Source organism: Rhinolophus sinicus, chromosome 4 (genome assembly GCF_057876585.1).
Source record: "Rhinolophus sinicus isolate RSI-liver-muscle chromosome 4, RSI-T2T, whole genome shotgun sequence".
NCBI classification, from domain to species: Eukaryota; Metazoa; Chordata; class Mammalia; order Chiroptera; family Rhinolophidae; genus Rhinolophus; species Rhinolophus sinicus.
In genome coordinates, this window is record NC_142504.1 from 16604887 (window position 1) to 16616411 (window position 11525).

Here is an 11525-nt window from a genome sequence, read left to right on the forward strand (position 1 = left end):
ATTTATATTCCTGTTTTCAGTCAGAGAAAGAAAATACATTCTAGTTTTGAAAAAAAAATGTTAATGGATAAAATTAACTATCTATGGAATGATCCTAAGAGCTAATTGTCAATACGAGGCTCATAAAATTTAAAACACCCAATTCAATCAAGGTGAACTGAGCAGTGTTGTAGGAAGGTTGACAAATATGAGATTATAATTCAGGAAATTTAAGTCTATTCAGCTGTTTTGTGTTGCCCTTGGACTATATTTTTAAAACTTTTCCACCAATATCCTAAAAGAGAGATCTCAATATTTTTTATTTTACAGGTGAAATTTCTTCAAGTTTTATTCTTAACGTTCATTCAAATTTTGCATTGTGCTTCATATAATATCCAGTTTATTGTGTATAAAGTATTTGACATTGTTTATCATCAAGTAACATTGATTCTCCAGAAAATTCTCCATGTTTTTCTGTGGCTTGTGTGCCTATTGGCACTCTTTGGGTAGCTTTAAGAGTATTGCTTAGGCAAGGGTAGGAAACACAGTTTTAGCAAGCCGGACTAGGAGAGTCTGGTAAAGCAGTGTCAAAGAGAGAATTTGTTATGAATTCTCATATGTTCAGAAGAAAGAAGTAGGTTGACTAATTCACATCAATATGCCATCTGCTTGTCAATACATCTCTGCAATGAAAAAAAATCTCATAGGGTGAGGATTAAATGAGATATAAAGTGTTGAGTACAACACCTGACATGCGATCAGCTCCCCATAAATGCTTGCTGTTATATTTACCATAGAGAGTTTTCACACCCAGATGTCACTACCACTTACATTATCAAACTAATTAGCTTTATTCTGATTCAATGTGAATCAAGCCACATTCTCATTTGACTACCCAGGCAGATATTTTCCACAAGGAGCAAATGATCAAAACAGGTTTGTGCAACCATATTTATCTTTGGAAATTAATAAGTGAGTCTGTCCTACAATACTCTCTCTTCATGGGAAGAGCAACCAAATTTCTTTACCTGTAAAACAGTGGAATAGACCTTGGAACATGGTGATTGTATCAAGGTAAGGCCATTCTCTGAAGCATATCAGGACCATACGTCTTCCTTGTTTAACAACCGTATCTTACTTCCCTAACTACCACTGACAAGAGTCAACTTTTCTAGAAAGTCCCACGTTCCCTAAAGCAGATTTCAAAATATTTTGGCCATGGCCCATAGTAAAAAATACATTTTATAAAGTGATCCAGAACATATATTGAAAGTTTCATGAAGCAATACCTACTCTTATTACATTAATTACCTAAACCCAGAATTACAGGCAAACAGCCACTGTTCTGGGATCCATAGATGAAAGCCGAGTGTGCTTTCCTGGTTAGTTTTATTTTCTTGCCTCTTCGTTTATTCTATTGCTCAGTCTGAACTGCACTTGTCCATGCCTATGTTATCCTATGACTCCTGGCTGACCTTGAGCTCTTAACATCAATTTGAACCCACGTACCACTTATATTTACATCAACAGATAGTTTTGCCTCGAATTTTCAGGACAATTTAAATATTTTATTCTATGATCCTAGCTTTGGTTTAGAATGTATGTTCTTTGGCCTAATTCCTTTTGCTAGCCCTGATCCCTTAAATTCTGACCTCAGCTTCACCCAGAGGATTTGTGGTGCCCGAGAACCCTAAATGTCCTCATTCAGTCATTTATGGTACCAGGCCCTGTTCTCCAGGCCACCAACTCTCACTTGCCCACAGTTTGTCCATTCCAACCTGCCTCCATCTTCCAGATAGAATTGTTTCTGTCCATTCTAAGAGGGTATAAGCCCTTTTGCTTACTGCTTAGTGTGTGTGTGTGTGTGGGAGTGACATTATGAATGACTGATGAATGTTTTCCTGGCAGACACCGACCATCCCCTGACATGGTTCTTTTTTCATCTTGATGATTGCTTCCTTGTAAACATAGAAAAATAATTTCTGGAGTCAGAGAACTATGGATTCAAATCCTAGTTCTGCCATTCATTACCTGTGTGACACTGAAATCATTTCTCATTTGCAACCTCATAAAAGTTTTGTAAAGATTAAATAAAATAAATAAAATTGTATACTATTTAAATGCTTAGTGAGAAATCTAGCACATAGTAGGTGGTGAATGTTAATCCATTCCACTCACTTTTTTTTCTAGTTAGTAATGCATGAAGATAAAATATAGTTGTCTCTCAGTACTTGTGGGGGTACTGGTTCCAGGACGCCAGAGATACCAAAATGTACAGATGCTCAAATCCCTTACATAAAATGGCATAGTATTTGCATATAACCTATGCACATCCTCCTGTATACTTTAAATCATCTTTACATTACTGTAATGCCTAATACAATGTAAAGGCTATGCCATATTGTTTAGGTAATAATGGCAAGACAAAATGTCTGTTCATATTCAGTACAGATACAGCCTCGTAGGCCTAACTACATAGTACATGTCAGCAACAAGATAACATTCTTTTTTCGAATATTTTTGATCTGCATTTGGTTGAATCAGTGGTTGCTTGAATCTGCGAATGCAGAACCCACGGATACAAAGGGCCGCCTGTATGGTGTGATAGCACGGTAATGTGAGCAGGTCTTAAAACACACTGTGTTAATATTTCATGTGCCTTATCTACTCTAATCTTAGAACAACTCAACACGGTTCCTTATCGTTTTGCAGATGAGGAAGGTTGAGGTCCAAGCAGATTAACGAGCATGGCCAAGATCACAAAATTAGTAAGTTTCAGAGCTGGATTTGAACCCCCAAATAGAAAGGTATCCAAACTTTTGACCCCATTTATGATATGAGATCCACTGGGGGTCAGAATTCTCTGCAGATTAGATTCAGATTGCTTATTATATACATCTGTACAACTATATTTCTTGTCTTTCTTCAAGATGAGGATTCTAGGCTTCTTCCCATTATCCTCCACCCTCCATTAAGTTAGAACCATTTGGGAAAATCTTCAGCATGAAGTAGTTGGAAGCAGCAGCTGAAGTTCATGATAAAAAAAACATATGAACCATTTGACCATCTTCACTCACCATGTTACACAGTTCTGCAGTGATCTGTATCAAACATTCTGAATAACGGACTCAGCCCAAGGCCAAGTGGGTGAGGGCTCTGTCTGGGCATTGAGTTTACTGCTTAGCTCACAGAGTTGCCTGCCTTGATGTTACAGCTTCTCAAACACATTTTTGTTAATTCCAAAGGCTGTTAGGTTAGTACGTGCCTCGCCACAGTCCATCTGTTTGTTTTGGATAATAACGAGTGCTTTTCCAGCTGTTCATTTTTTTTTTTACTTTCCTTCTTTGTTTCCCCATGGCTTGAGCTTTTAGCATTCATCATTTTTTTTTCAAACTTTTAGACCACAACTAGAATTAGCATTTCAGAAGACTTGGCTTCATCCATTTTCAGATTTATGCTAAATCCTGAAAGAATAGCCTACTATTCTTATACTCTAAATATATATCAGAAATTATTTCACACCTGGTAAAACATAGTTTTCATTACCTCAATGGATCTATGCATTTTCTTCCTTTCATTGAATTTGTCTTTGAATATGTGAAATATGTACATGATTCCCAAGCCAGAGCTGTATAACAAGGTAGATTCAGAAAAGTCTTGCTTTTCATCCCATTTTATCTACCCTGCTCCCTCCCTCCCTTCAGATAAAATTATTTGTATGCTTTTAAACAATTTTAAAAGTATAATATACATACAATGGCGTATTCACGTCATTTTGCTGCTGATGAAAATAAGGATTTCTAGTTTTTGGCTTTACCCTTAGAATATTTTTGTTATGTGTTTTTAATGCATGTATATATTTCTGGTGAGTGTATTTTCAAGAGTAGAATTCCTAGGTCATATGGTATGTGTGTGTTTAGGCTTTAGTAGATATTGCCAAAGAGTTTCTAAAAGTGGATATTCCAATGTACACTTCTTGCAGCAGTGAATAAGTTACATCTTTCCCTCATCTTTGCCATCACTTGATAATTTCAGTCTTAGTAATATTATCTGTTCCAGTAGATATCTCACTGTGCTTTTATTTTCCTTTTCCCTGATGACTAATTATTTGTGTTAGTCTTTGGTTTATTCTGCCACTATTTAGTTTACAAAAAAATAAACATACACACATGCACGCACATGTGTGCACACACTCATTTCATCATACAAAGGGTAGCACTCTATACATACTGTTTCTGTTTTGCACATTACTTTTTTCACTTAAATTATATATCATAGAGATTTTTAAGTAATACTGCATATCAAGATCTCTCTCATTTCTCTTTATATACGCATGGTGTTCAACTGTGTGGATATACCTTAGTTTATTCAGTCAGTCTCCTGTTGATGGATAATTAGGTTGTTTCCAAACATTTCCTATTATAAATATGCTGCCATTAGTAGGCTTGTGTATATGTCTTTTCATATTTTTGCTACTGTATCTTTGAGATACATTCTTAGAACAGGTATTGCTGTGCCAAAGGTACAGCATATAATTCACGTGTAATCTTGTTAGTTACTGCCAAATTTCCTTCCATCAGGAGTATGCCATTTTACATTTCCCCAAGTGATCTGTGAAACATGTACCTAATGTGGAGGGGGTAAGTAAAAATGGTAGTGATTTTAGAATATTTTAGAACTTAAATGACCATCAACTTAAAATAGACTGCTATAAACATAGGTTGGTATATATGAAGCACATGGTAACAAACCAAAAATCTACAAGAGCTATACAAGAAATAGAAAGGAATCCAAACACAACACTACAGAAACTCATCAACATGCAGAGAAGAAAACAAGAGTGCTAAGCGAAATAAGTCAGACTGAAAAAGCAGAGAACCATATGATTTCACTGATATGTGGTATATAAACAAAAAACAGCAAAAGAACAAGACAAACAAATGAGAAACAAAAACTCATAGACACAGACAATAGTTTAGTAGTTATCAGAGGGTAAGAGGGGAGGGGGGTGGGATATGAGGGTAAAGGGGATCAAATATGATGGAAGGAGAACTGACTTTGGGTGGTGAACACACAATGTGATTTATAGATGATGTAATACAGAATTATACACCTGAAATCTATGTAACTTTACTAACAATTGTCACCCCAATAAACTTTAATTATAAAGAAAGAAAACAAGAGAATAAAAGGGAACAGAGAAAAACTACAAAAACAATCAGAAAACAATTAATAAAATGACAATAACTACATACCTGTTAACAGTTACTTTAAATGTAAATGGATTAAATGATCCAATCAAAAGACGAATGAATAAAGAGGAGGTGATACACATATACAATACTACTCAGCCATAAAAAGGAATGAAATCTTATCATTTGTGACAACATGGATGAACCTAGAGGGTATTATGCTAAAGAAATAAGTCAGAGAAAGACAAATACCATATGATTTCACTTATATGTGGAATCTAAAAAGCAGAATAAATGAATAAATAGAAAAGAAACAAATTCATAGATACAGAGTACAAACTGATGGTTGCCAGATGGGAGGGGAGTTGGGAGACTGGGTGAAAAAGGTGAAGGGATTAAGAAGTACAAATTGGTAGTTACAAAATAGCCATGGGGATGTAAAGTACAGCTTAAAGAACATAGTTAATAATATTGTAATAACTCTGTATGGTGTCCGGTGGATGCAATACATATGGGGGAATCACTTAGTAAGTTACATAAATGTCTAACCACTATACTGTACACCTGAAACTAATATAAAATAATATTAAATGCCAACTGTAATTGAAAAATAAAGTATTTGTTTGTTTGTTTTTAAAGAGAAACATACACCTATATTTTATGTAACAGACCTTTTGTCTTAGAATATTCAATAGCCAAGGAACTAAGACACCAGTAAATTTTTTTTAATGAAGAATCTTGAAACTGAATTTTTTTTATTATCTATAATGCTACAACCTCATAAGTATTTTAGTGTTCCTTAAATGTGTATGTATTTAAATTGAGTTAATAATGTAATCTGTGTTCTTATATATTTATATAAAATAAGACTTTTAATGACAGCATATTAATCAAGAATATTTTAGTTATGAATAAGAAAAAAAATGTGAGGCACTTATTGATTCATATAAATGGGAAGTCCAAAGGCAGGATGGCGCTTCAGGTACAGCAGGGTCCAGGGACACAAAAGATATTGATAAGAATCCTTCTCTCTCCATTATTCCACCTCTGCTTTCCTCAGTGTTGGCTTCTTTATTGGCAGCCTTAGGGCCAGTTTTTCATTGTTCTTACAGCTTGCAATCTCACAAGACAAAAGGCCTTCTGTTGTCAAGCAATTACATTCCCCTCCCCCGCCCCATCAAAGGTCTCAGGCCCTGAACGAGTCATGACACTTTTCCTATGTCAGAGAAGGGTGTGTCTGTGTGTGGGGGGGGGGCGGGGGGGGTACCTGTCAGAAACACACAGCATAAGGGAAGCTGAGGTCCCCAAAGAAAAGGTTGTGGTGCAGTCCCAAAAGCATAGGCATCTTCGGTAGCTGCAAATTCTGTTATCAGGATACACTGTAATTAATGTTGCCCCCTCACTGGTCTCCACCTTCACATTCAGATTGTTTCTAGGTTTTGCTGGTATAGATTATGTTGTGATAAATATCCTATATTCTACACTTTTGTTTCTTTAGGATATATCTCTATCAGTGGGATTACTAGGGAAAAGATATGGATATTGGACATATATGGTCAAATCCTTCCAGGATGCTTATGGTAGTATACACTCTCAACAGCAGCTGAGGAGTCTGCTGTTCTATCACACCCCAGAGAGTATTATGAATTTTAATTTGATAGGAGTTATCACATTGCTTCATGCTTAACTTGCACAAAACAATAAATATCTGTTCTGTTTATATTTCACACTCAATATATAGCACTTCACTTGACTAACGTTTCTTATTTTCCTACATTCTTTTTAAAAATGTGTATTATTCTTTTTCCAATTTAAAAGGAAAATTGTAAAGTAAGAGAAAGGAGAGTGTATTCGTTAAGTGCAAAAATGTCAAGTTCTTAAATTTTCCCCTTTATACTTAGAATTTACAACATGACCTGAGCAATTAGAGAGGTACAGCAGTGTCACCAAGAGGAAGCTCGGGCGTGTGAGCAGCTAGTTATTGTTTCTTCAGCTCTCCCATTAAAGTCTCTCCAAGTAAACATGTGATCTAAAAACAGCATGCTTACTGTGAACACTGGGAAGGCAAACGTCCTCGTCCTTCTTCCAACCAGATTGTTACCCACAAACCCTTTTGTATAGAAATTCTAAAAAAAGAAAAAAAAAAAAGAAATTCTGGAGCTGTCATAAACTTTGTTCACCACAGTGGTTCTCAGAGGACAGACCCTGAACCAGCAGCGTCAGAACTACCTAGGAACTTGTTAGAAATGCAAATGATCAGGTCCCATCTCAGACTTACTATATCAGTACTTGATATAGAGTCTGGCAATCTATGTGTACATATGTTTTTTCAATTGTGATAAAATATACGTAACATTAAACTTACTAATCATTTTTAAGTGTACAGTTCAGTGGTGTTAAGTACATTCACATTGTTGTGCAGCCATTACCATCATCCATTTCCAGAACTCTTTTTCTCACAAAACTGAAATCTATACCCATTAAACAACACTCTCTACACCACCTCCCCTCAACCCCTGGCAATTACCATTCTTCTTTCTGTCTCTGTGGATTTGACTACTCTAGGTAACTCAAATTACTCGAATCATTGAGTATTTGTCTTCTAGTGACTGGCCTATCACACTCGGCATAATGGTCTCAAGGTTCATCCATGTTGTAGCATGTGTCAGAATTTCCTTCTTTTTTAAGGCTGAATAATATTCCATTGCATGTATATGCCACATTTTGTTTATCCATCATCCATCCATGGACACCTGGTTTACTTCCACTTGGTAATATGTATTTCAGCAAGCTCTCCAGGTGAACCACTCATTATTAGGCAATAAAAGTACAGTAATTAATACCATCTTGACAGATCTATAATTCTGTTTTAGAATGTATTAAGCTTCACAGTAAGTTCTCACTTAACATCATCAGTAGGTTCTTGGAAACTGTGACTTTAAGCAAAACAACATATAACAAAACCAATTTTACCACAGGCTAATTGATACAAAGAAGACTTAAGTTCCTGTGGGATATTTCTGGTCACGAAAACATCACTGAACTCCTAAATAAAGACCCCAAACACTGATAATATGAAACATTGAAATAAATGTAAGCTATGCATACACTTAGGAAAGATTAATAAAAACAAGTAAGAGAGTAATTTTCCAACCTGCTTATTCCAGTTCAAGGTGACCAGAGCCTCTCCCAGCAGCTCAGGATGCAAGGTGGACCCTACCCTACACAGGATGCCCTTTCATCACAGGGCCACTCTCACCCACACTCACACTCACTCAGACTGGGATGATTTAGACCCGTCAGTTCACCTGATGTGCACAGCTTTGGGATGTGAAAGGAAACTGGAAGACCCAGAGAAAACCTACACATACATGGGAGAACGAGAACGTGCTAACTCTACACATAGTGGCCCAGCCAGGAATTAATTTTTTTCCTCATCAATGTGATAACCAAACAACGTTGAACGAATTCACATTATTCGACGACCTGCTGTGTTTGATACAGCAAGTTAATCTCCGTGAAGCATATGACTCAGGGCAAAGAAGTGTAACATACCTCTTTGTTTGCAGTCATCTCGCAAGGATCCAATGTGGAATGCTATGATGCCATATGAAAAGTATTTAGTAATGTTTCAAATACAAACCGTGTTACTTTAAGCAAGAATAACCATAATGATATAGTGTTAAATTGGGTGAATCTGATCTTTGAAAGGTAGAAACTGGACAAGGATGAAAACTTACCAAATCAAAAAGGTAAGGTGGATAAAAGAAAATATAAGACATCAAAGGGCACATGCCATAAATAACATGAAGGTAAACAGAAACATTCTATTTTATGCTCACCATGGAATTTAGTGAGCTGTTTGTGGAGTTAACATTTTAGTAATTTTGAATGAACTGAATTCTTCTGCAGTTACCAGGGAACATCTGTGGTTATGTCGATTTCTATAACAAGCGTAGTCAAATCTCATGAAACAGAGCATTCAGTAAACCAACAACCTGAGCTGGTAGGTCAGTCCAGGACATGTATTTGTAATTAATACATCTAATACATCTTATCTAGAGGAGAATATGATCCAAATGATGGTATACCTGATGCCTGGTACAGAGTAGGTATTCAGACGCAGGTTCTATGAATGAATGAATGAATGAATGAATGAATGAATGAATGAATGAATGAATGAATTTCACAGATATTTATCAAGCATCTATAATGTGTAGGCTAAAGGGAGGCCTTAGTGATATATAAAGATACATAAGTTAGCAGACTCTCTAGTGAGTGAACAATATCTTCTTGTTTGTGCCGCATCTCTAGTTCTCACTACTAAATTAACTGTATGACCTTGGGCAAGTCATTTAATGTCCCTGGGTCTCAGTTTATTCATCTCTAAAACTGGATGTATATGGATACCATGAGATACCAAGATGGATGACCTTGAAGGCCTCTCACATTTTAAAAACTCTGTTTCTTATGCTTTATTTGGGGTAGGGGTGCCCTCATTTATTAATTCATTCAGCAATGTATATTAAGTATGTATAAGGCAGTGTGTTATAATTTTTCCATCTTATTAAAATCACTGTCCTTTTCATCACTAGAAAATAGCGCGCTAAAGGTCAGGGAGGAAAACCTTCATAAATGGATCACTATAAAACTCATACCAATAGTAAGTACTCTTTGGATCCTGGCACAGCCCCAGATAGGAGTTAGGTTCTCTCCTTCCTTCCCAGAGTTTCCAGGTTCCAAGAAGTGACCATCGGAACACGTGTGGGTCCTGATGACTTCACAAAGCATTCTTCGGCAAAAGCTCTACAGGGCTTTCTACCGATGGGCAATACTGGACAAAAAGTTGTTACAAGATTATTTCAAAAGTGTTTGGTTATTTAAAAATTTGGGTCTTTATAAACACATCCATTCCAAGTGATAGAGAAATGAGACTACCAGATGTTGCTTGATTTTTCTTTTTACCTAGGGATTTCATGGTATCTGTTTTTCAATTTCCAACTAAGTATTAAATGCTTGTATAATTTAAGTGTTTCATTTAATTAAGCTTGAAAATGTGTTTAAACTTCAGATCAACCTAGATAACTTGAAAATAGAAACAATTGGAGCAATTCTGCCAGTTCAGGCTTGATCTAGAGTGTATTTCATTTCGAATGATTTAGGCTTTCATAAGGATAGCTCTAGAGGTTTCTGGGCAAATCAACTCTAAATTCTTGAGTCTTTCAAAGGCTATATTTATGTAAATTAGGCCATCACATTCTCTCTCTCTTTCCCCATCATTTAAAAATTACCCCATTAGTTGGGCCTGAAATGGGTGAGGAATAAGCTTTTGCTTAAAATTAAAAAATGGTGCCAAGTCAGTAGAATGACATACCTAAGTAACATTTTTATTATAGTAGAAGAGCACTTTGACTGACATTCATGACAAATATATTCCCGAAAAGTTGTTTTTTTTGTACCCAATATGAACATCTTGCAACTTTCCCGGCTTATGGCTTATTGCTTTGCTACTTGAAATATAATTTAATCCAGCAGTTTTTATTCAGCAAAAATGTGTAAAATAGGTTACTTATTGTTTGCTATACTAAGTGATTCTATGAACTAGACTTAGCTGAGAAAAATGAAGTCTGGTTTACATGTACATCTCCATTGGTGATTTTCCCAGAGATACAAAGGGCAAGATTTGACAATCACAGACAGATTTGTAAAGTATGATAATTCCCTTTTAATGAATATGAGTTCTAAGCAACATCTTTTCTTATGGGGGTAGTAAATGTATACTCTGCACCCTATAAGTACTTATTTAAGACATTTAGGTATGTATTCCAGGTGGGTAGTGCCTCCTGCAGAACCCAACCAGGCTAATTCTTTCTGCCTTTCTTCCCTTTCTGAGAAACCTTGCAGACCCAGCCCCACGTGTGTGAGAACTTGCCCAAACCCTCTGTTGTTTCTTCTCCATCCTTGCCTCCTCCGTGCAAGCTTTGATAAATTTCTTTAACCTACCGTGTCTTAGTACCTAATGGTCTTCCTGCTGCAGGATTTGTCCAGGTCCCATCCGTGCTCCATGCGAGTCCTACTCTCCTGGGAACACAAATTAGACCATGTCACAGCCCTGCATGAAATCCAGAGCAGTTCTCATCACCTTTCGGATGTAGTTAAAATTTCTTAGCACGGTGTGCTAAGCTCATCATCATCTGGCCCCTCCTGCGCACGCAGCCTCGTTTTGTACCACTTGGATCGCACACTTACACGTTCTCTCCTTCAGTCTTACTTGGGTCACCATTCTCACGTTCACTCATGCTGTTCTTTCTGCTTGGAGCACACTTTTCTGGCTTCTTTAGTTGACAGATGGCA

The 11525-nt window shown here is 36.5% G+C and overlaps 1 protein-coding gene across 1 annotated transcript in view; it reads right to left on the reverse strand.

Moving 5' to 3' along the window:
- PALS2 (protein associated with LIN7 2, MAGUK p55 family member) overlaps positions 1-11252 on the reverse strand; it is a 126664-nt gene extending 115412 nt beyond the window's left edge. Inside the window, exons 1-2 of the mRNA XM_074340868.2 lie at positions 11175-11252; positions 9830-10005 (exon numbers count right to left, since the gene is read on the reverse strand). Coding sequence (XP_074196969.1) covers positions 9830-9962 — 133 coding nt within the window. The 5' untranslated portion in view covers positions 9963-10005; positions 11175-11252. The remainder of the gene's footprint in view (positions 1-9829; positions 10006-11174) is intronic.
- Positions 11253-11525: the final 273 nt, after the last annotated feature.